This window comes from Triturus cristatus, chromosome 5_2 (assembly GCF_964204655.1).
Source record: "Triturus cristatus chromosome 5_2, aTriCri1.1, whole genome shotgun sequence".
In the NCBI taxonomy this organism is placed as follows: Eukaryota; Metazoa; Chordata; class Amphibia; order Caudata; family Salamandridae; genus Triturus; species Triturus cristatus.
Genome location: NC_140588.1, coordinates 959,044,047 through 959,070,022, shown reverse-complemented (window position 1 = coordinate 959,070,022; position 25,976 = coordinate 959,044,047). Strand labels below are relative to the sequence as shown.

The following is a 25,976-nucleotide window of genomic DNA, read 5'->3' as shown; positions in this document are numbered from 1 at the left end:
TCCTGGTATACAGGAGGAAGGAGCAGAGCCGGGCGATAGACATAATGTGTCTCCAGCGGCGCCGAGCCCGGCGTCCATCGACGCCGTATCGGCGCCGGGCCCGGAGCGGGGCTGAACTGGGGCTCGAGCTGCCTGCGCTTGTGGCGTCGAGGCCAGAGCCGCCGGCAGGCAAGGCAGCCCAGTCGGGTCCGCGGGGCCCGAAGGCGCGCCAGCGGGCGCCGACGGCGGAGCCAAGCTCCTCATGGCCGAGAGGAAGGCACTGACCTCCGCCGGCGTCGCGTCAGTCCCAGGGACCGGTGGGTATGGGGACTTGCGCGGCGCCTGCAGCTCCGCCGGAGCCGCGGGGGTGGAACCACCCTGACCCTCGGCAGAGTCGCGCGACCGGCGAGGGGAGTCCGAAGAGCGGTGTCGCCTCTTGGACTTCTTGGAATGCTTCGACTTACCCGAAGACTTGGATCCCGACGACCGATGGTGACGTCGGCTGCGGCTCCGCGACCGATCCTTGGACCTCCTCCTGGACCGGGATCGAGAGGCTCGCGGAGCCGAGTGGCGAATCTCGAGAAGCTTACGGGACCGCTCCCGTCTAGCCTTCGAGGTCAGGGCCTTGCAGTCCGAACACGACTCCGCGTCGTGGTCGAGGCCCAAGCAGTAAAGGCACCGGCGGTGATGGTCCGTAACCGACATCAGGCGGTTACAGTCAGCACAGGCTTTAAAACCAGGCATCCTACCGGCACCGGAGTCGAGTCAGGATCAAAAAGGATCGAAAAAGTTAGTCAAAAAGTGACTAAAGGGGTAGCTCTCCCGGATCTGCGCTTACTGGCGTGGAAAAAAGAACTGACGTCAGGGCGCGAGGGCGGCGTCTAAGTACTCCGACGACGTCATTCCAGCGCACGACGCCGACGACGGACGCGGAGCCGCAGACGACGCCTAGCGACGCGCAAGGGGTATTGCTGACGAAAAATCTTCCGGATCCAGTCTGACGCCTGGGGATATTCTAAGGTGAGGAATCTAACTAACGTGTTTCTTTCAGATTTCAAAGTTAAGGAATCTGCAGCTAGAAGTCTCTATCAGATCTTCTATATTCAGCAGCACCGATGACACAGACCCAGGCGCAGCACTCAAAGGTTTTTTGTTTTTTTTTTAAATCACCCAAGTGCCAACAGAAAGTAACAGCCTTTTTTTTATGATGACCCGTTAGAGCATTCTCTTATCTGGGCTCAGAGATTTACCCCAATGCAGAAACTATACAAGTCTGACTCTGGTGCCATTGCCATGCTTGATGACATTATAGTTGCACAGAAAACAATGACTTTCAGGCAGATAACTTTGTTCCCTCCTACAAAATTAACGGTGGCCTAAATCTTGACTTAGAGAATGCAAGTGGCCTGGATAGTCTCCAGAGGGGGATATCCTCATCCTATGGTCCTCCATCAAAAGACTTTTCTTCATTCACTATGGGGGTACCAAAAGCAGCAGAAGGATTGGAGTTAACTTTGTCCTCTGGAGGGGAGCAAAATCGGATATTTTGATTGCGATCTTGCAGTCCCCCTCAGCAGTCTAGGAGCTGCTACTATTTTTTTCATAAGGGACTATTAACACTGGTCCCAGTTGCTTGAGAAAAAACATTCTGGTGCTCAGCAGTACACATACAAAAAGCTAGATTACGTAGACCTGCTTCATGTGACCCAAAGTTCCCGTTGTCACACCGGAAAACTGAACCCAAATGCTTTTCTCATTGCCCCTCCAGTCAGGGACTCAAAGATTGGAATCAGTTGGGTGAAAAAGCCTTTGGATCTGCCAGCCCCACCCTCTACATAGTGAATGCCACATATTTTCTATGGGAGCTGGCAAAACTAAGTCTCCTAGGTCACATGAAAAAGCTCCTCTCAGACAAGGTCAACAAAGGTTTGGACACTTCCTAACAGAACCTGAAGTACAGCCTAGACTCAGTAGACACTGGCTCGATCAATGGGCATGTCAATACCTATGCTGGCATGCATTCCACCGGACTCACTAGATATATTCAAACCACACTCACAGACGTACTTTGATTGTGAGTAGCTATTTCAGAGAAGGCAGACTACTCCCACAATGATTCAAGAACAGTATAGCGATGGTTGCTCTCTGGGCTTAGCCTTTCCAATCTTACCACCAATAAAGGCAAGTTAGGAGCTAGTCAAGGGCTATCAGTCCAGGCAGTGATAATTGTGAAGACAAGCCAAACACCACAACAGAGGTACCACTTTTTTGGGGGCATGGCTGGATCTAGAGGACACCATTACTAACAGAAATGTATTCAGTCCTTGTCATCTTCAGCTGGCTCTGTGGCTTCAAAACTTTGTTGATGCCCTTCACCCCCCCTTAAGCCTCTATTTCCATTGGGAGGGGATGGTGTCCCAATTTTCCACCAATGAGGAGACCATCACGACAGTTCGCTGGGTCATACAGCTAATGAAAAAGGGCTACGCTAAAGTTTCCCCGTCTCTCATTCAGGACAAGTACTTGACCTGCTGAACAAAGGGGGACATAGAGGTGGTGATTCCAGAATAAAGTCTCAGGATTTTACTCACCTTACTGCTTGGTTCCCAGGAAAGATATAGGTCTGAGACACATCCTGAACCTTGCCTCCTGAATCTTTTCATTTGGCAGTACGAGTTCAACATGTCGTCCTGGAGCCAAATCGTTCAGGCCCTCGGTGGAGTGGTACTGGACGGAGCACATGGACCCCCAGGAAGCCTACATTAATCTTTCAATCCTCCAACGCCAAGCCTTTGCATGTGGCTCACCAACAGGTGGCACCAATATTAGTTAAGGTGCTTCAATTTAGTCTGATGATTACACCATGTGTTTTCACAAAAGTGCACACAGTTGTGGTGGTGTCACTATGGAGGTCAGGGGTCCATGTATTTGTGTAAGTGGAACACTGGCTGGTTAAAGTGGCGTCTCCAGGCTTAGTCATGGAACTTTTTCAATACCTTATGACCCTTCTCCACAACTTTATGATCAATGTTCAGAAATCTTATTTTAATACCACACAGAGGCTAACCTTCAAAGGTGAGGCGCTGGACATGGCTAGCATGAAGTGCTTTCCTTTTTTAGAGAGATTTGTGAACATTTAGGAGATGATTTCTACATTTGTCACCCAGACACGAATCCCAGTTTGACACATCCAGTATCTGCTAATGTATTGTTCATCCTGTTAGTGCCAGATGGTAGCTCCAACAAGGGATTCTCCGGATTTGGGCACAGATCTGCAGGTCAGTCGATTTAGATCTGCAATGGTGGATGTGTTCCTCCAACCTACTTGTGCATGGTTCCTCAATTCTCCACAAATGAAGGCTACAGCTGTCACAGATTTCTTATCGATGGTCTGGGGCACTCATCTGGCCAACATGGCAATGCTGGCCTCTGGTCCACTTCGAAGTAGCACCTTCACATAAATAGTGTAAGTGGTACACCTTGCCAAGAAAACCACATTTCATTTATTTTCAGGGATCACCATTCAGATTTTCTTTCATATGACAGACATGATCTTCCGTACAAGGGGTTGCCCAAACAAATATAATTTAATGATCAAGGAGCTATGGCAAACATTTTAATATGACTAACCTTACGGCTGCTTTTATACAATAACTACAAACAAGATGAAAAAAACCTGTATTTTTATTTAATGTGCACTCAGAGGATCTTAAAAAACGTCTACTTCTATTACTAAATGGAAGATGACAAGCAGACCGTTTCTGTGATGTGAATATTTTCACCTCCTGCTGGCCACTTATAGCCAAATGTTTCTTTACCGATTGTATTCTGTAAATTAAGTGGCATGCAACATACATCTATTTAGAACCATTTTTAAAAAATCTTCGCATTTTCCAATCTAACATGGCGCAGGTTTAATGTATTATGAATGTTGAAAATAGAGACTGAAATTTTGTCTTAAGACTTTAATTTCAGATTCAATACATAGTTTAAATTACAGAGCATTTGTAAAATATTTGAAGTACACTTCTAGCGGTAAAATAATTCTAACCAACAAATTTTTAAAACAATTTTAACTAAAAATAATTCTAACTAACATAGGAAACAGGAACATACTCAATTAAAAAAAAGACTAGAGAGAGCCCCACAAGCTCTTCGAACTGGTCAAACACCAATCTAATAAACTGGCCAAAACATCCACACAAACCCCCAAATCTCTTATATCCACAGAGGAATTCTCCTCTTTCTTTGCTGACAAAATCTTAGCCCTTGGAAACGAACTCAGCTCCATCACACACCCTCAACCCCTTCCTGACCCGCTGCCTCCCACCGCGACGCACCCACAGGCTCCACCCAAAAATCATGCTCACTGGTCTGTCTTCAAAGACTATGACGAAGATTCCATCTCTAAAATCTTTTCTACCTTAAACCCGAACAACCATTTTAATGACCCGCTCCCTGCCAACTGCCTAGCTGCCGTTGCCCAATCCATTATTCCCAGCTGGACTACAATAATCAACACCTCCCTCCAGCAGGGAACGATGCCTGACTCCCTAAAAGCCGGCCAAGTCCTCCCCATTTTGAAAAAGCAGTCGCTGGATCCAGCCTCCTCTGACAACTTCAGACACATCTCCAACATCCCACTCTTAGCCAAAGTGCTGGAGAAATGTGTGCAACAGCAGCTAAGTCACCACATCAACAACTTCCACCTGCTTGATGACTTCCAATCCGGATTTAGACCAGGGCACAGCATCAAAACCACCATGCTCCATATCATGGATGATGCCCTCCAAGCCCTTGACCAAGGTAAAACTTGGCTCCTAATCCTCCTGGACCTATCCTCGGCCTTCGACACGGTCAACCATGAAAAACTTCTTGAACGCCTCAAACTCAGGATGGGATTGGATGGCACTGTTCTAGATTGGTTTAGGTCCTTCCTCCACAAGCGGTCACAGAGATTCCTAATCAACGGCAACCTATCGTCACCATCCCTGGTCACAGTTGGAGTCCCTCAAGGATCAACCTTGTCCCCCACCCTTTTCAACCTTTACCTAGAACTGCTTACTGAAGTATTATGCACAGCTAATATCTCCTATCATATGTATGCTGCTGACACCCAGGATCTACATCAAAACCCCTTCTCTCAAAGAGATTCTCTCCCTGAACGAAGCCCCGAAACTCACCGTCCAATGGCTCACATCCAATCAACTTAAACTCAATGCAAAGAAAACAGAATTTCTCCTGATCTCCTCTCCTAATACAAAACTCGAGATTCAATCATGGCTCAAGGCTATCACAGCCTTAAATTGCCCACCAACCATTGTGAACTCGGCTAAATCCCTGGGAATTACCCTTTACAGCAACCTGAACATGCGGGACCCCATCAATTCGATGGCCAAAACAGCCAGATTCCACCTGAGCTACCATAGGAAATTGAAACCCTTCCTCGATGCTCCCGACCTAAAAATGGCTGTCCAAGCACTCGTCATCTCTAGATTGGAATACAGGTGCTCAACCCTCTCAGGTTTACCTAAGATCTTCCTGGCACCTCTTATAGCCTGCCTCAATGCGGCCGCCAGACTACTTACCGGCACACGGAAATATGATCATATTTCCCCACACATGAAAGCTCTCAACTGGCTTCCCCTGGAGGCAAGAATACAACTCAAACTAGCATGCATCACGCACAAAGCTTTATACTATAACTCCCCTGCTTATCTGACACAGAAACTTGTGATCTCCGAACCAGAAACTCCCGATCTACCAGAGACCTCTTGCTCCAACCTGTACGCTTCCGGAAAAAAAAAAAACCTTACAATCGGGCCTTCTCAGGGGCTGCTCCAAGAATATGGAACTCTCTCCCACCCGACATGAGAAGAATCCCCTCTCTGACTCGCTTAAAAAAGGATGCCAAAACCTTCCTTATGGGCACATTTCTTGGCTAAATATTGCCTCAACCACCACTATGGCCCGACCTATGGCCGTCCACCACCTCCCTTCGGGCTACCTTGTCACCCCATCAGAAACTTGGGGCCTGGCTTGAATAATTGTAAACGTAATCTGTAAATATGGTATCTCGTCTTGAGTAACTGGTTATGTAAACTGTAAATACGTGCTGTTCTTTCTCTTATGTATCCGGCACCCCTACCCCTTACTACTTGAGCTGCTACTGGTTGATTCCAAGTCTGTCTGTATATTGCTTTGCTCTGCTGTAAAGCGCTCGGATACCCTAACGGGTCAAGTTTGCGCTCTATAAAACACAAATAATAAATAAATAAATATAGGGAGCGCTAAAAAATATCACATGGACAATCAGTAGTTCATTTGAACTAGTTTCAAAATAATGCAAGTCAATCCATTAGGCTAGAGGACTTTTCATTCAGTCCATTAATCCACAGGAGCCGTAAGGTTGAATCTACAAGATGTTTTTATTCTTCAGACATCAGTTTTCAGCCCAGCCATTGTTTCATCCCTTAAAGAGGACTTCATCAGGGCTGAAGGATCACAAATTATTTGCGATGTTGGCCCTTTTAGTCTACCATATCGTAACACGCCCTGTCACTTCAATGAAAACTTAATGGAAGTGAGATGTTTAAGTCTTTGTAGGAAGAAGATTATGATAAGCTTACAAATGGGAAATGCTACTTACCAGTATGCATCTGTTCTTGGCATGTAGAGCTGCAGATCCACACACTAGCATAGTAGATCGCCATCTGGTGTTGGGCTCGGATGCTTGCACCTTGTTGTTGTCTTGGAAGAAGTCTTTGTAGTCACGAGATAGGTGACTCCTCCCTTGGACGATAGTGCGCCTGGGCATCGACTCCATCCTTAGATTGTTTTTCGCCATGATGGGAAATGATGGAGTTAGTAGAAGAAAAAGAGATGTCCATGTGTGAATATCTAAGTAAGATAGAACTGGAACAGATACAGGTCCCGGGGAGGTGGGTGGGCGTGTGTGGATCTGCAGCTCTACATGCCAAGAACAGATGCATACTGGTAAGTAGCATTTCCCGTTCGAGGCATATGAGCTGCAGATCACACACTAGCATAGACTATACAGCAGTATCTCCCCTAGTGGTGGTCACCCATATCGGTTGCAGTAGTTTGAAATAAAGTTTTAAGGACAGCCTGGCCCACAGAAGCTTGTTGCTTTGCTTGCACGTCAACACAATAGTGTTTAGTGAAGGTGTGTATTGTAGATCATGTGGCTGCCTTACAAATGTCTTCTAAGGGAATGTTCCCTAAGAATGCCATGGAAGCCCCTAGTTTGCGTGTGGAATGCGCTCTAGGGGGAACTGTTAGTGTGCGTTTAGCTTTTTGGTAGCATATTTGGATACATTTAACTATCCACCTTGCAATCCCAGATTTGGAGATGGGATCACCCTTATGTGGTGGAGAGAAAGCTACAAACAATTGTTTTGTGAAAAGATTTAGTTCTGTCAATGTAATAAAGAAGGGCTCTTTTAACATCTAAGGTGTGAAGAGCCCTTTGTGCTACGGAGTCAGGGTATGGAAAGAACACTGTTAACTCCACTGACTGGTTAAGATGAAAAGGAGATATGACTTTTGGAAGGAATTTTGGATTTGTTCCAAGAACCACTTTGTTACGATGTAATTGTAAGAATGGTTCTTGTATGGTTAAAGCCTGGATCTCACTCATTCTCCTGAGAGATGTGATTGCAATAAGGAAAGCTACTTTCCATGTAAGGAACTGTAGTGCGCATTTATGTAGAGGTTCAAATGGGGGTCCCATGAGCCTAGTTAGAACAATGTTTAGATTCCACACTGGAGAGGTTGGTAATCTGGGAGGAATAATTCTTTTAAATCCTTCCACGAAGGCTTTGATTGCAGGGACTCTAAAAAGTGCCAAGTGTTGTCGATTTTGTAAGTAAGCTGCGAGTGCTGCTAGATGCAGACGTATGGATGAGTATGCTAAGTTACATCTTTGCAAATGTAGTAAGTAGCAAATTATGTTCTGGATGGAGGCATCCAGTGGGTGTATATCATTATTAGTGTAGTAAATGGCAAATCTTTTCCATTTTGCAGCATAGCAAGCTCTAGTAGTAGGTCTTCTGGCTTCTTTGATAATGTTCATGCAGTCCGGTGGAAGGTGAAGGTAACCGAACTCTAGGACTTCAGGAGCCAGATCGCCAGATTCAGTTGATCTGGATGTCTGATCGCTCCATGGTTCTGGTTTATTAAGGATGGGGAGAGACGTAGTTTTAGGTGTGGAACTAGTGAGAGTTCTAGTAGTGTTGTGAACCACGGTTGGCGTGCCCATGTGGGAGCTACTAGGATCAGTTTGAGAGATTGTTGCCTGAGATTGCGTACCACTAGTGGAATGAGTTGGAGAGGCGGAAAAGCGTACACAAATCTGCCTGACCAGTTCATCCATATCGCATTGAACTTTTGACTCCAGGTGTGGAAACCTGGCAGCGAAAGTTGGGCATTTTGCGTTTTCGTGTGTGGCGAACAGATCTAGGTCTGGTTGGCCCCACCTTTGGAAAAAGGGTAATAGAACTTGGGGATGTAGTTCCCACTCGTGAATCTGTTGGGTCTGTCGACTTAACAGATCCGCAATCTGATTGTGAACTCCTGGAAGGTGTTCTGCAAGTAGGTATATCTTCTGAGGAATAGCCCATCTCCAAATGTTCTGTGCGAGCTGGGACAGCTGCAGAGAATGTGTGCCTCCTTGTTTTTGTATGTAATACATGGCTGTCATGTTGTCCGTCCGGATGAGGACAGCCTTGTTTTGTACATGTAGTTGGAAGGATTTTAGTGCTAGGAATACGGCCAGCAGTTCTAGGTGATTGATATGGAGCACTTTTTGTTGAGTGTTCCATTTGCCCAGAGTTGTGTGTCCGAGGAGATAGGCTCCCCATCCTGTGAGTGATGCGTCTGTTGTCAGCACTATCTGTGGAAGAGGCTCGAGGAATGGCCGCCCTTTGGACAAGTTTGTTATGTTCCACCACTGTAGAGAACGATGTGTGCGGCTGTCCACCAAGACCAGATCTGTAAGTGGTCCTTGAGCCTGGTTCCACTGACGCGCCAGACATTCCTGTAAGGGACGCATTTGAAGTCTTGCATAAGGCACAATGAAGATGCAAGATGCCATTATGCCTATGAGTTGCATGAACACTCTGGCTGGAAGAGAGAGTTGGTTTTGAAATTTTGTGATAAGAGTTTGTATACTGGCTGGACTGGGATATGCTAGCGCTGGGGAGGCGGTTATTGTGGCTCCTAGATATTGGTGTATATGAGAGGGCTGGAGAAGCGACTTGGTGTAGTTGATCGTGAACCCCAAGTTGTGTAACATTTGGATGGTTTGGTGAGTGTGTAGAACACATTGGTCGAATGACTTGGCTTTTATTAGCCAGTCGTCTAGATATGGGAAGACATGAACTTGTTGTCTTCTGAGATGTGCTGCTACTACTGCAAGACATTTTGTGAATACTCTGGGTGGGGTGGTCACTCCGAATGGAAGGACTCTGAACTGGTAGTGTTGTCCATCTACTACAAACCTTAGGTACTTTTTGTGAGCAGGATGAATGGGAATGTGGAAGTAGGCGTCCTTGAGATCTAGTGTGGCAAGGAGATCGCCTTGTTGCAGCAGTGGGAGCACTTGTTGAAGAGTGATCATATGGAAATGATCTGAGTGTATATACAGATTTAGGGGTCTGAGGTCGAGTATTGGTCTCAGAGTAACGTCCTTTTTGGGTATTAGGAAGTACAGTGAGTAGACCCCTGTTCCTTGATGCTCTAAGGGAACTGGCTCTATTGCGTACTTTTGAAGCAGAGAGAGAACCTCTTGTTTGAGGAGCGTAAGATGGTCTGCGGACATTGAACGCTGTTTGGGTGGTGTGTGTGTGTGGGGGGGGGGGGGTAGTTGTAAGTTCCAAACAGTAACCATACTGGATAATTTGTTTTACCCACCTGTCTGTTGTGATGGAATTCCAGACAGGTCGGAACTGTGTTAATCTGCCCCCGACCGGAGTGGAATGGTCTGGGGGGGCGGAGGAAAGTTTTGTGGCGGGGGAGGTGCGAGTGTTGTTATTACCTCAACCTCTTCCTTTATTGTTGTTTCCTCTGTATCCCCCTCTAAAATATCCTCTACTGGGGGATGTTTGTGTAGTGGCTTTAAATGAAGATGAGGTGTCCGCCCCCATGTTTTCGGAGGCTCCTCTATAGAAGGAGCGACGAAAGGAGCAACGCGGTTGTGGAGACTGTAACGCTCCCATGGACTTAGCAGCCTCGGTGTCCTTCATTTTTACAAGTGCTGTGTCCACAGCCGGCCCAAAAAGTTGCTCTTGGTTGAACGGCTGACTGAGTATGGTAGTCTGGACCTCCTGCTTAAAGCCTGAAATGCGTAGCCAGGCATGTCGTCTAAGGAGTACACTGGTGTTGATTGATCTAGAGGCAGTGTCTGCTGTGTCAAGTGCACATTTAATTGACGCATTTGAAATTAGCTTGCCCTCTTGGATAAGGTCATTTACCTGGGTTTTATACTGGTCAGGCAGATGCTGCAATAGGTTTTCCAGCTGGTCATAATGTGCCCTGTCATATCGTGCCAGCAGTGCTTTTGTGTTGGTAATACGCCAGTGATTGGCTGCCTGTGCCGTTACCCTTTTGTCAGAAGCTTCCAGCAATTTGGATTCCTTATCAGGGGGTGGTGCATCCCAGGAAGTCTGGGAGTTGGCGCGCTTTCTAGCATTGGAAACGACAAGAGAATCCAAAGGCAACTGTCCTTTGATGTAATTAGGATCTTCAGGGGCAGGCCAATATTTCTTATATATTCTAGGGTTAGGAATCCTGGCACGTACGGGATCTTTAAACACTTCAGGGGCATGCTTAATGACTCTTTTGCTCATTGGTAATATTTGCACTGACTTTTGGGATTGTTCAAATGTACCTAAGAGGAAGTCTTCCTCTGGTGCCTCTGAGTGCATTGTGACACCATGATAAACTGCAGCCGTATTTAATAATTGTCCAAACCCAAGGTGATCATCTGGAGGAGATGGTTTTGAGGGATAGGACTGTGGGTCTGGGAGGTTTGGTAGATCTGTTGGGATAGGGTATTCCCAATCATCTTGAGATGAGGTATCTGGATCCGAGAACGGGTCATTCGGATCATCCCCCCCTCCTCCTCTAGGTCATCATCATCATCTGGAGGTGGTGTATGTGGTGGAGAAGTTAGAGGTAAGGGTGATTTAGGCAGAGGAGGTGGTTTAGAAGGAAGTATAGGAGGAGGCATAGGTGATATGGCAGAGTCCGTCTTCTGCACAGGAACTGGAGCAGGTGGTGTGTCCAGCTTCCTCTTTTTACATGGCACAGCCGTGACATGTCCTGTTTTTGGGTTTATATACATCTTTTTCTGCCTTGGATCGATAGGATCTGGGTGAAAAAGTTCTTGTTCCTCAGGAACCGCTTACGGTGCCGATTTGTTCGGTTCCGAGCGAGGCTGTGGTTGATCTTTATGGTCTTTGGCCTTAGCAGGTATATTAGAGTCCTTAGGCTTCTGTTTCGGTGCCGAGGATGTTGGCTTCGGGGCCGAAGCGGGATCTTTAGGCTTGGACACTTTCAAAGCCGGTTTATCCACGGGCCTCGGGGTTTTCGGGGCTGCTTTGGAGGTGGAAGGAGTTGGAGCCGATTTCGGAGCAGAGTGTTCCTTTGGCTTCGGTGCCGAAGGCGCCGGCGGGACAATTACATGAGGTTTGCTCGGTCCCGAGCTACCGGAAGGCTTGTCCCTTTTCTTCAGAGCCGAGCCCAGAGGCGGGGCTTCTGAAAGATGTTTTCGGTCGAGACTGGGGCCAACAGGCAAAGTCTTGACCACTGCCTTCGGTTTTGGCGGGGTTGGGGTAGGGGCAGTAGTACTCACTCGTTGCCCAGGAGTGATGGGGTCATCTGAGTCTTCTGCCTCGGACACGATTTCGAGAGCATCGGAATCTTCTTCCGGGACATCGGGCCTTCATCAAAGATGTCCTCAGGTTCTGGAGCTGGTCTCTGCGCCATGATGTGTCGTCGAGCCCTTCGATCCCGAATAGTCTTCTTCGATCGAAAGGATGCGCAGGCTGGACAGCTGGACTCGTCGTGTTCAGGTGATCGGCACAGATTGCAGACCTTGTGATGGTCACTGTGCGGAAACTTTGCTCCACACTGGGGGCATTTCTTAAATTGCGTCCTTTCCATGAGCCGTAGGCCTTACGGCGTGGATAAGCCCAGCGGCCCGCGTCGACGACCGGAATCGAGCCGATGAAGTCGCGTCAAAGATGAAAGTGAATTAGATGATTTTTTGGACGTTTTGCGCTTCGAAAAAGTTTGAAATTGAGATTTCGAACCGGAGCAGAAAAGTTGCATCCGAACCCAATGGCGGAAAAAAACAATCTAAGGATGGAGTCGATGCCCATGCGCACTATCGTCCAAGGGAGGAGTCACCTATCTCGTGACTACAAAGACTTCTTTCAAGACAACAACAAGGTGCAAGCATCCGAGCCCAACACCAGATGGCAATCTACTATGCTAGTGTGCGATCTGCAGCTCATATGCCTCGAACATATGTATTCTTGATGAATTACTCTTAAAGGGCTGGAAAGCCCAGCGAGGTCCCAGGGTGAACAGGTGGAAGAAGGAATTCACGAAATGGGCGACATATGAGGGAGCGGTAAGATTGAATGAGGCCAGACATGACACGGGATCCCTGGATAACGCCAGGGCATGTGAAGCATTGGTGGCGCTATTGAAAGACCCACTCAGTACCACTGAAGAGGAGGGGCAGGAAGGGATCATAAAAGAAGGATAAAGACATTAATCACACTCACGAACACATTGCGCCAGGACAAACAGCGTTAGACAATTGATCACTATGTACACGAAGTGGAACCCTAAAGAGGACAAGATCCACTGAGTCACAACACGTCAAGGCACGCCTAGAGAGAGGGGTGGGGGTGGGTTGGGTGTTGGGTAGTTGTTTGTTATTGTTCTGTAGGAATCGAAAGACTCAATGCACATGAAAAGGGCTAACAAGGCTGGTAGCCATGTAGGAATAGTAAGTGGGCTACTTAGACAGGGTATATCAAAAGATGTTATATATCAGGGTGAGCATGAACACGTTAAATCAGGTATATATTGCTTTGAGTGACATAGCTATAGATACCCTGTAAGAACTATCTTTTGGAAAGACTTGAAAAGCCGCAAAGTCCAAAATGTGATGTAAACAAGTACAAGAGAAATGCATAATAAAGTTTGTTTAAAAGAAAAAAAGAATTCCTTTTAAAAGGGACAAAACGCGTTGGCTAGACTGGAAACCTTTTTGTGAAGAATAAAAAAAATCTTGTGGGTTTAATATTATGGATTGTGTATTAATGGACTGAATGAAGAATCATCTATCCTAATGGACTGAATTGCATTATATTGAGACTAGTTAGAATTAACTAACTGTCCATGTGATATTTTGTTGCAACAACAAATGATGAACGGCATGCTGAATAAATCAAACATTCACCCACAGTCAAGAGATCTGGGTTAAATCAATTTTTCTTTTGCTCACTGCGCCACCCCAGTTTGGACCCAGCCATATGCAAATCAGCCTTGACCCTGCTCCTCATGGGAACAGTCCAGCCCGAACTGCCAAGCCGGGTCCGCCCTGGACCAGAAACAAGCATCTTGGAACCGGTTTCAGGGTATTCCCCTTCATCAGCCGGTCTAGCTTGAACCTGTGGCACAGCGAGCAAGGGCCCCACGCCTGGGCATACCCACCCCACTTAGGGCGAAAAATGCTGTAGCAACAAATGAAGTCAAGCTAGCTTGGCTGATGAGGGGCGATACCCCGAAATAGTCCAAGGATGCTTGATCCGGACCAGGGCGGACCTGGCCTGACAGTTTGGGTTGGACTGTTCCCATGGGAAGCAGGGTCAAGACTGATTTGCATATGGCTGGTTTTAAACTAGAATGGCATGGTGAGCAAAAAAACGAGCGATTTAGACCCAGATCTCTGTACTGGGGGTGAATGTTTGACACTGTTCAGTGTTCCGTTCATCAATTGTTCTTTTTGCATTTGTTACCCCGTGTGGGCCCCATGCACTGGAGTCAAGCTAGCTTGGCTGATGAAGGGTGGTACCCGAAGCCGGTCCGAGGATGCTTGTTTCCAATGTAGGGTGGACCTGGCAGTTTGGTTTGGACTGTTTCCATAGGGAGCAGGGGAAAGGATGTGCATATTGCTTTGTCTAAACTGGAATGGCATGGTGAGCAATAGAACAAAGAATTTAGGACCAGATCTCTGTACTGGGATGAATGTTTGACATTGTTCAGCGTTTCGTCCATCAATTGTTCTTTTTGTATGTGATATTTTGTAGTGCTCCCTAAGTTGGTTAGAATTATTGTACAGAGAAGCAAGGTTCACGAGCATTAGTAACCCTATGAGGTGAAGTGCCACCCTTGTTGATTGATTTAATATCGCTTGTGCTGTCTTGTGGGGCTAGAGCGTCTCTCCTTGGGATTTCAGTTTTTGGTATTACCTGTGTCTCTGGCAAATATGTATGCAAGAGGCACAAAGGAAACTGGAAAAAGACAATACTTAGAAATGGTGTGCATTACTTCCATGTTTCTGAATAAAGCAGTTATCTAGAGCTGTATTGAAAAATGGAGGTCTACCTAAATTGTAGACTTCTTAACTGTGTCAAAGATAACTTCTTGTAAACTTCTGACCAAACAAATTTATGCAGCATTAAATTGCAGAATGACCTCAAATAAATTCACAAGATACTGAAAGAAAAATGAAATATGCAGCAAATGTATTTAGCAGTACATGACAATCAAAAATCAAGTACAGGGTTTGATATAACTATTTTCTTATCCATTACTAATACAAGTATAAATGATAACATGTACAGTTTTCATTACTCAAAAATATAATCTGTAAATGGAAGTAAATGACTGATGCACAGTGCTTTAGATGTTCTCCTCACAGTACAAACACCTAAAAAGAAAACAATGTTTCCCTTTTATGTACAAATAAAGCACCGATCCACAGTGCATACTACTATATGACAGGAACTTACCATATGCGACATACCCTACAGTCAAATATTATTAAAAAGCTCATTAATATTTTAGAAACCTATACTTGCATTATAGCACCATCCCGATTTCAAACAATGTGTGTCATAGTTGCAACAGTAATTTGCAGGCTCTAAGTGATAACAAGAGGGAATGGATAGTTTCCGCTGAACCTTTTGCTCCAAATGTGGGTCAAGTACACAAGCTATACAAATAAAGCTGATTGCTTACAGTAGTTCAAGATACGTATGTAAACACAAATGTATGCTAAACAACCATTAACAAGGGTAAGCACAAACAAAATACTTGCATTTTACATAAACATACATAGAACATTTGGGCATGTCAGAGTGCAGTGCTATAAGGTTACATCAACATGTATGTCAAATTTAATTGGATGTTTAAGGATCTTATCTTGAATAATAAAACTCTTAAAAGTAAATGCAAAGTATTATGAAAGGTTAACGTCTATTTTAGGTAAATGCAGATTGCAATTTAACAATATCACTGTTTTATTAACATGCTTTTCAGGAATTATTTAATAAATCGGATTTTAAACAATACTTGGCAACCTGGAGAGGGAATTTACAAATCTTTAAACACATACACAACTGCAATTACTGTATAGTACATTACACACACACACAGATCAGTGCCAATAAACCTGTTCAGAATTTTTGATAAATCATCTACTGCATTTGAAGACAAATTCAGTTCAAAGAAATATTAGTGGTCAGAAACTACAATCAGATTACACATTAAAATGTAATGCAGATGAGATTAGAAATAATACATTTCCACAAGATAAAATGTGCTTGCCTTTATTAGAATGGGCTTTTTTCTTATAAGAATCTCCCCACTGGGAACAACGACAAGTCCCTTTGTCATTTACCCTATTAATGAGGTTTCCAAATTAATTTCCACTATAAAAAACCCAAGACACATGTTTCTAAATAGTTCCTAAACATGTTAAGGTGCACAATTTCTCTATGGGACAAATTTAAGGGAAGGTGATTGCTAACACTGGCATTTATTTCCTGACATTTACAATATTATTGCTTACAAAAACAAGGACTGAAAATGCCCTTTTAAAAGCAGAAGACATTTTCAAGATTTGTGAAACTGTGCACTAATGCCGTGTACATATAATACAATTGTCAATGGCAATCAATTAGTCAGAACTAAGTTTTCAGAATGTGAATGTCTTCCAGCTGACCAGCACAGAAGGTATTCTCAAGTTTAACAAGCATGCCTCTTAGAGACAATAGGTGAGCGTCACTGGTGTGGAAGGTTTGAGGAAGCTACTGTGTTGGCAAAAACAAAAATACACAAAAGCAGAATATATGCTTATTTGAAGCACTGCTTCAAATCAAATATGATATACATATATATATATATATTTATTTAAAATATCCCAGACATTCAAAGCATTGTTTCTTTTGTACTGGTTTGTAGATTGACCCCCCCCCCAAGTTACCATCGAAACATGATTTCCTTTTGCCTTTTTTCTCTGATATGGAAGCATATTCTGAACAGTGAATATAAAAGCCAGATTTCATGTGCCAGTTTATATTTCAGTCAATCCAAAAGATCAGGATAGTATTTTTTTGCAAATATCGAACTCAAGTTAATAGTTTAGGCAATAAATATGTATTAAAAAAAAAAAAGCTTCCCAACTACTGACATTGATTTGGCATTGCCACCTGACTATACTGCAGTAACATTCAATATTAATTTTCTTGTACAATCTCTTCTTACAAAAGAAATTTTCATATATACTTCAAGCAATACTTTAGAAAAATCTATAAAGAAAAAAAGATACTGCCGCACCAGAGAAATAATGTACTTAGTATTTTTATTTACATACTTTGAAAAATGTTTTAACTTCGTACTTACTCTGTACGTTAGAAGCGATATACGCTATTTTCTAAGGCTGGATAATACCAGGAATAGAACTTCCCAGTCCTGAAAGCTAACAGCTACCAGTTACAACAGCTGGACATTTCAAAGCATAGCCACTTTTCCTTGAGTGTTCGTTAAACTAAATTTGGGCTCAAGATGTGTTGCTACTGCAGTGTTTTTCTTGAGCTAATCAAGGAAACTGCTCTTAGCCCAAAATGATTGTGCATGTGGCAAGTATGGATAAATTATTTTGTGAAGTTGCATTTTATAGTATGATACTCTTGTTTCCTGAGTCCACAAACAAAACAAGAGCTCTCAGTGGTCACAAAACACACCCCTTATTGTGGGCTCATGTCACTTGGTTTTAAATATGCAGGCTAATATACAGCATTCAGACTGGTATTTTTAAAAGAACCACCAAGTTCATACGGTACTAGTCATGTGCTCATGCAAGCCCAAAGAACATTACTCTGAATCGACGCATTGTTAAAATGGACGAGTCATGTCTTGTTTACAACCACCACCAAGTTTCCTTGCTTGTGTAATTTGGACACTGAAGAGAAGAATTGGTTATGATGAAATAACTAGAAATATTGAATTTTGAATCAGATCCGTAGCCAATATTTCTACAGGTATTTGACGGGCAAAACAGATTATGGAACAATCACTGAACAGCACCTCCTTTAGGTAATAAAGTCTTCAAATAAGTTCTTTCGAGCCACAATGGCCTTCCGCTTCCACAAAGATGTCATCACAGTACAGTGTAGACTGATCTTTGCTGTCACAAAACAGTCTTGTCCAGCCCAAACGGATACATGTGTACAGGATTCCTTAGTATAGGGTCCATTACAAACAAGACTCTCTAAAGCACTGCAGTCCAGTCATAATATATTACACTAGGTAAATATGGATGCCCTGTTGAAGACTAGACTGCAAAAGTTTGAGATTCCAGTCGTCTTTATACCAATATTTGGTTGTCAAAATGTTGTTCATTTTACTTTGGCGGCTTTACATAAACTGCATCTGCAAAAAAAAAGAAAATGTAAAAGATGAAGAACACTCATAAATGAACACCGTGCATATCAAATACAAAAGTCTGAGATCTGAACATTTCAGGTCATTATAAGAGCAATGTGTCAACATTTGTTTATAAAAAATTGCAGTTGTGGACACAAGTGAGGACTCTTGAAATGTGTTGACGGGGAAGGATATTGCAAAATATAACTGCAAATTAAAGTCAAGATGGCCGCCAGTGTTTCCCATATCACATGTCTACTTCCTGGGACCACTACTTAAAGATATACAGATAATATTTTGACTCCAATAGTTAGATTATTTCCAATTATGTAAGCCTAGGGACTTTACCATGAAGGTAACATTCTCTATTTTACTAATCTTGAACTAAGGCGATACATCAGCAAAAGGTGTAAACTTGGCAAGGAGAAAACTTTGTAAGGTATCTGAAGCAACATTTTATGTAAATACAATAAAAGGCTCTATGTGAAACATGCAAGGATAAAAGAGCATGGTAACAGATCAACAAAGATATGGCTGCTGCCCTATTTTCATCATGTGTCAGAGGAAAAGATCACGTGAGAAATTATATCTACATTTAAATTTGAATTTAAAACAGATCTTTGAGATTATTTCTTCTCAAGCACAGGATCTTTCATATATTCACATGCTTGAATCAGAATAGAAAACAGTACATAACAATTAGGATGAAGAGGGAGGCAGGCTCTTCTTTACTGAAATAGGTGTGGAGGACTGCCTGTCCCACTGCTGTGTCAGCTGCTACATTCATGTGCAGGCAGCAGGGATTTGTAAACGCGTGTCTGCTCCTCGAGGTAGATGCACGGCAGAGGTCTAGCAAAGGCATACCAGCACAGAGAGCTGCAGTCATCACCATGCTCTTGGTGGAATGTGCCCTCACTTTTCTCTGGAGTGAACGCTTCGCCTTGTTGTGGCAAAAGGTGATGCAAGTTGACAGCCAAGGTGCTAGTCCCTGCTTGTACAGGATCGGTCTATCCTTGGGTGGCCTTATGATACAAACAGTTGGTCAGAAGAGCGAACGTCTTTCGTGTTATCCATGTAAAACTTGATGCACCTGCACACATCGAGTAAAGTACAGTGACTTGTCTGCTGACATGGGATTTTTGTAAAAAGGAGAGCTCATTGAATTAGATATCAGTAGAGGTCTCAGGTATTTACTTAAAATTGGTCTGTAAGATGACCAATTTTGATTTTGTGATGCAAGAATCCGGAGGAAGAGTTCTTTCATCATAAACGCATGCATTTCCCCAACTCTGCATGCAGATGTAAGAGCAAAGAGGAGTAGTTTCTTTCAGGAACTGAACTTTAGATCCCCTCTATGGATCAGCTTGAACGGAGGTAGTATGAGCTGGCCTAGGACAGTATTAAGCTCCTAGTTGACTGTTGAGTGCCACTCAGGAGGGAATGCTCTACAAAATCCTTTAACAAACTGTATTATGATCCACTGTGAGAAGAGAGTATTTGAATTGTCTTCCATTCTTCGAAACTGTGAAATTGCTGCCCGATGGCCATTCTTGGCTAGCCTCAGTAGAATATGAAGTATTTGAGGGGTATTACAGCCACTGCATGAAATCCATGTACTCACACCAGACACTGAAACGCTTTAGTTTGGCATGATATATCGTTGTCGTTACTGGCACCTGGGCTTGTGCCAGGATGTTGTGAGCTGCAAATGACCCAACTCTAGGTTGTCCAGTACCATGCTGCCAGGCTCAATGAATGGAGGTCATGGTGTAGTATTTCTCTGTGGTGTCTGGAGAGAAGCTTGGGGTACATCTTCAATGGAAGTTATGGAAAATCAGAGCTTCAGGAGCACGTAAACCAACACTGGTGTGGCCAGGATAGAGCAATGAGAATCAGGGTACAATGTTCTGCCTTTTCTTTCCTTTGGATCCTGGGGATTAGGGCAAACAGCGGAGAGGCTTAAACAAAGACGTTAGACCATTTCATCGACTCTCATTGCCAAAGCCAGCTGCCATGACACTGGTATTTCTTATTGCTCTGGGTGGCAAAGAAGTCCAAACTGGGGTGACTCCATTTGTGAAAGGTGCAGTCCATTTGGTTTTGTTGAGCTTGCACTCATGGCAATCTGATAATGTTGAACTTCGTGCGTTCACCTGATTAGTTTGGTGTCCAGGGAGATACTCCATGGTGTTGTAGACTTGGTGGGAAATGGTTCAGTACAATAGCATCTGCGACTCTTCCGACAGAGTTCCAGACCTTGTTCCCACCTGCTTGATGATGTAAAACATCAATGTTGTGCTGTCTGTTCTGATGAGGACCACCTGACCTGCAAGCCTTGGAAGGACCTCTAGACCCAGTCTTATGGCACAGACCTCCAGAATGTTTATATGCAGCTTCAATTATGCATCCGGCTATAAACCTTTGGTTGACAGTCCCTGTATTTGGGCTTCCCAGCCCTTCATGGAAATATCCGTTGAGAACACCACCCTGTCTGATGAAGAGTAGAAGGGATGTCACATGCTGAGGTTTAGGGGGAAATGCCAACATAAAGGGCCTGTCTTGGACATCTTGTGACTTGGACCATGTCATCCCACATGCAGTGAACTTGCTTCCATTGGTTGTCCAGTCATTGCTGGATGGGCCTCATCTGGAGCCTGCAGAAGGTTATAAGACCCATGCATGATGAAATCAAGCCCAGCAAAGATTTGTACATTCCGAGTGCGACCGACTGTTTGACAGAGAAGGTCTTTGCAGAGGATTGAAGTTGTATTAGTGTATCCACCAAGGGGAAAGCCCTTCCCAGTTGCATGTACAGCATTGCACTCAATAACTGAAGCTTTGTTTGGGGTTCCGTAGAGAACTTGTTTGTGTTTAGCATCAAACCTTCTTTGTGGAACTGAGTGATGCAGAAGACAGTAGAAGCCTTTGCTTCTTCCTTTGACAAGCCAATCATCCAAGTAGGAGTACACTTCATGATTGTGTCTTAAAGAAGGTAGTAACAGGAACTAGGCACTTTGTAAATATCCGTGATGATGATCTGACGCCGAATGAAAGTGCCTTGAATTGGAAGTGCTGCTCTACCATTCAAAAGCAGAGGTATTTTCTGTGCTTCCAGTGTATTGGGATGTGGAAATAAACATCCTGATGGTCCAGGAAAGTCGGGTAATCCACCCTCTGAAAAATTAGTAGAAGGTTTTGGAACAATAGGATGCAAAATGTTTGCTTGGTGAGGATCCAGTTCAGGTCCCAGAGAACCATGGAATGTCTCTTCCTAATCAGAAAGAATCTGTAATAAAGTCACTGAGGCTTCTGGTTCCTTCCCGGGTGGGCAGACAGATCTCTGTAGGAATTCTTAGGTATGACCCGAGTAAACAATCTGTCACACTGACCTGTCCAATGTTATGGACTCAACAAGGGAAAATCTCCTCCCTATCTGCAGAGGGAGGGAGAAATATTGGGTAGGATGGGAGGATAGAGAGCTGTGCGAAGTCAAACCCATTTTTGGTTATCCTAGGAGAGCGTTTGTGAGGCACTCCTTTTTAGACCAGAAGATCTGCCATACAAGTTTGTAATTCTTTTAGGTGTACAACCCTGGTTGCTTCCAGGCTCACTTGGATGGTAATATAGGCGACCTTGACCTCCGTGCTGATTGAAACCTCTAGAGGTCTGGGATCTTCGCAAGCCACGAAAAGTAGTTAATACCAGATGACGATACTGGAGAGCTTTAAGAGATTTAGACCCATCTGTTTTAATATTCTGTGAGGCGTCATCAACAGGTTTTCCAAACGGTGACTTCATCAAACAGCACATGCAGTATTTTTAGATGGACTGCAACCATCCCTGCCTTCTTAATACAGCTGCTCCTGCCCGCTGGCGAAAGCCTGCATTTGAAGCCTCCATTACTGCATCAATGATGGTAGCTGAAGCTGTTGCAGCCTCTTTGAAAATAGCCTCCTTTTATCTTCTGGTATGAGGTCTAGTAGTGGCGAGATGTCATGCCACACCTGGTGATCATAATGGTTGCCTAAAACTGCCAAGACATTTGTAACTTTGATTGATGCTGCCGCCATGGAACCAACTCTATGGCCCAAATATCATCCCTATAAGAGGGTGCAGATGAAGGAAGGATCAGGTTCTTTGATCTGTGCTAGGCCGTAGACATAAGAGTGTGGTCTGGCCCGTAAGGCATGCTCGGCTAAATCTGGGGCCCTGTACTTCTTGTCTAAATGGGGCACCACTGATAAAACTGTGGCTGGTATTTTCATCAATGTATGCCTTCTGACCAGACAAAATCCAGGATTGGTATCGACCTAAAAGCGTTATGTGGCTGCTCCTTGAAGTCTTATAAGAAGCACTGCTGCTCCACAGAGGTCATCGGAACAACACATTTTTTTAGCAGGCTATTGACGTCCGAAGGTGACTCTGGTTGGATGGGCGATGTTCCACCTTCCTTTGGTATAATGTAATCATCCCACTCTTCATACTCTCCCTCCCTCCTGTCAACTGGTAATTCACCCTCTTCTTACAAATCAGAATACACTGAATCCAAACCAGTGTCGGTGTGACTGTCTTTGAAGGCTGGTCCACCAGAGGTGAAGGGGTAGACGTGACAAAGGAGGTGCTGGCAGTGTTGGTTGTAGTGGAGGAGGAGGTAGGGTGGATCTAGGCTGTCTGGCAGGCTGCTGAGGACCAGTTTTTGAAAAGGTCTCTATCATTTTTTTTTAAGGTTGAGACAACTACAACAGGTACTTGCAAAACCTCAGCGTCCACATAGCCACGACAAGGTTCAAAGAGCGGAGGAGTCTGAAAGTCTGTAGCTGATATTCCTTGTAAGCTGCCTCATCGTCCAAGGCGTCTCCTTAAAACTCTAGGATTTAACAACCAACTGCGTAGGACTATACACAGTGTCAGAGACGAACAAGTTACTTACCTTCGGTAACGATGTATCTGTAAGAAACATTAGTTAGTTAGATTCCTCACCTTAGAATATCCCCAGGCGTCAGACTGGATCCGGAAGATTTTTCGTCAGCAATACCCCTTGCGCGTCGCTAGGCGTCGTCTGCGGCTCCGCGTCCGTCGTCGTGCGCCGGAATGACGTCGTCGGAGTACTTAGACGCCGCCCTTGCGCGCTGACGTCAGTTCTTGTACATAGCTTTCCGCGCCAGGAACGCAGAGCCATGCAAAGACCGACACTGGTGCCAAAAATAAAATCTAGGGGCCTGAAAAGGATAACCTTAACCCTAGATGTCAGTTCGCAGAACGGGGAGGATGGGTGGGTCGGTGAGGAATCTAACTAACTAATGTTTCTTACAGATACATCGTTACCGAAGGTAAGTAACTTGTTCATCTGAAAGAAACACGTTAGTTAGATTCCTCACCTTAGAATAGATACCCAAGCAATACCATCCCCGGTGGTGGGTCTGCGAACCAAGATCACACCAGAAAGTCCTGGAGGACAGAACGGCCAAAGAAGCCATCCCTCCGGACGGCTGTCAAGGCAATAATGCCTGGCAAAAGTGTGTAGCGAGGCCCACGTTGCCGCCTGACAGATGTCCTGCAAAGGGACACCTCGTCCCAAAGCAGTAGTAGCCGCCGTGGTCCGAGTAGAATGGGCGCGCAGCCCAACAGGAGGGTCCTTTTTTGCCAAAGAGTAACAAATTTTGATGCACAAAACGACCCACCGAGAGATGGTCCGTTTGTGCACCGCTTTCCCCTTCTTAGAACCCACGTATCCAACGAAAAGTTGGTCGTCCACCCGGAACTGCTTTGTGCGGTCCAAATAAAAGGAGAGCGCACGTTTTGGGTCCAGGCGGTGGAGCCTCTCTTCCTCTTTGGAAGGAGGCGGAAAGAAGGTGGCAAGGTGACAGACTGCCCAAGATGAAATGGAGTCACCACTTTCGGAAGAAAGGAGGGACGAGGCCGAAGGACAACCTTGTCCGGATGAACAGACAGAAAAGGAGGCTTTGAAGATAAAGCCTGGAGCTCACTCACCCGTCTAGCCGAGGTGATGGCTACCAGAAAAGCAGTCTTAAGAGTCAGAAGGCGAAGAGGACAATTGTGAAGAGGCTCGAAGGGAGCGCACATCAGGAATGTCAAGACCAGATTCAAGTCCCACTGAGGCATTACAAAAGGGACAGGAGGGAACGTGTGAGTAATGCCTTTTAGAAAGCGTGTAACTACAGGGGACTTGAAAAGAGAAGGCTGATCAGGAAGCCGCAAGAAGGCAGAGATGGCAGCAAGATAACCTTTCAGGGTGCCCAGGGCAGAGCCCTGCCGGGCCAAGGAAAGAAGAAACAGTAGAACCTCAGAAAGAGGGGCGGAAAGGGGATCCACAGCCTTTGCTGTGCACCATGCCACAAATTTGTTCCACCGGCAGGCGTATACCGTCTTTGTGGAGGGACGCCTGGCTGCCAGAATGATATCACAGACTTCAGGAGGCAAGTCAAATGGCATCAACTGCCGCCGCTCAATCTCCACGCATGGAGGTGGAGGATGGACAAGTTCGGGTGGAGGACCGTCCCCTGCTGCTGCGACAGAAGATCCTCCCGAAGGGGCAGACGTATCGGAGGATCGATCAACATACTGAGTAGCTCGGGATACCAGTACCTTCGTGCCCAATCCGGAGCCACCAAGATGACTTGGGCCCGGTCGTGCCTGATCTTCTTCAGCACTCTGGGCAGAAGTGGTATAGGCGGAAAGGCGTACAACAGACCGCAACTCCACTCGTGACGAAAAGCGTCGCCGAGCGAGTGCCGCCTTGGAAATTCCAACGCGCAGAACTGCTGACATTGCGCGTTCTCTTCGGTGGCAAATAGATCTAACCAAGGCTCTCCCCACTGCTGAAAGAGACCTTGCGCCACTTCGGAGTTCAGACGCCATTCGTGATCCATCATGCACCGGCGGCTGAGTTCGTCTGCTCTGGCGTTCAGAGAGCCCGCCAGATGTTGAACCACTAGGGTGACGCCCTGGTGTTCCAGCCACGTCCAGAGGCGCAGAGCCTCCTGACAAAGGGTCCACGACCCCACCCCGCCCTGTTTGTTGCAATACCACATGGCGGTGGTGTTGTCCGTGAACACCTGCACGACACTGCCCCTGACAGAGGGAAGGAAGGCTTTCAGTGCAAGCCGGATCGCTCTCAACTCCAACAGGTTGACGTGGAGACGAGACTCCGCCGGAGACCAGAGGCCTCTGATCTCCGCCTCTCCCATATGGCCACCCCATCCCAGGAGGGACGCATCCGTCACTACGACATGCTCCGGTTGGGGAAGGGAGAGGCTTCTGCCCATGACCCAATCGCGGTCCGTGAGCCACCACTGCAACTGCTGTGCAGTGCCCTCCGAGATCAAGACATGGTCGGACAGGTTGCCGTGATGCTGGGCCCACTGAAACTTCAGGTCCCACTGCAGAGCCCGCATGCGCCGCCTGGCGTGATGCACTAGTAGGATGCAGGAGGCCATCAGCCCCAGAAGCCACAACACTAGCCTGACCGAAACCCAGGATAGAGGCCGAAAGATGGGAATCAGGGCCTGTATATCCCGGACCCGCTGTTCCAGCGGATAGACCCGGAACTGCGCCGAATCGAGAACCACTCCAATGAAGAGGAGCTTCTGAGAGGGGCTCAGGTGTGACTTCGGAACGTTGATGGAAAATCCCAGCAAATGCAGGAGATCCGCCGTAGTCTGGAGGTGGGAGACGACTGTCTGGGGCGAGCACGCCTTCAACAACCAGTCGTCGAGATAGGGGAAGACTGGAACCCCTGATCTGCGCAGATGAGCTGTGACCACCGCCATCACTTTCGTGAACACCCGATGGGGGCACTGGTGAGGCCGAAGGGGAGCACGGTAAACTGAAAGTGCTCTTGGTCCACCGTGAACCGCAGGTAACGCCGGTGGGCCGGCAGGACGGGGATGTGGAAATATGCGTCCTGCAAGTCCAACGCTACCATCCAGTCTCCGGGGTCTAGGGCAGCTAGAACCTGAGCCAAAGTTAACATTTTGAACCTTTCCTTCCGGAGGAAGGCATTGACG

At 45.7% G+C, this 25,976-nt stretch overlaps 1 protein-coding gene across 4 annotated transcripts in view; it reads right to left on the bottom strand.

Annotated features, from left to right (window-relative positions):
- Positions 1–14,742: 14,742 nt before the first annotated feature.
- Positions 14,743–25,976, bottom strand: part of LOC146829464 (phosphatidylinositol-binding clathrin assembly protein-like) — a 704,267-nt gene continuing 693,033 nt past the window's right edge. For all 4 annotated transcript variants that reach the window (XM_085608147.1, XM_085608148.1, XM_085608150.1 and 1 more), the window contains exon 19: positions 14,743–17,955. In XM_085608147.1, coding sequence (XP_085464273.1) covers positions 17,941–17,955 — 15 coding nt within the window. In that variant the 3' untranslated portion in view covers positions 14,743–17,940. The remainder of the gene's footprint in view (positions 17,956–25,976) is intronic.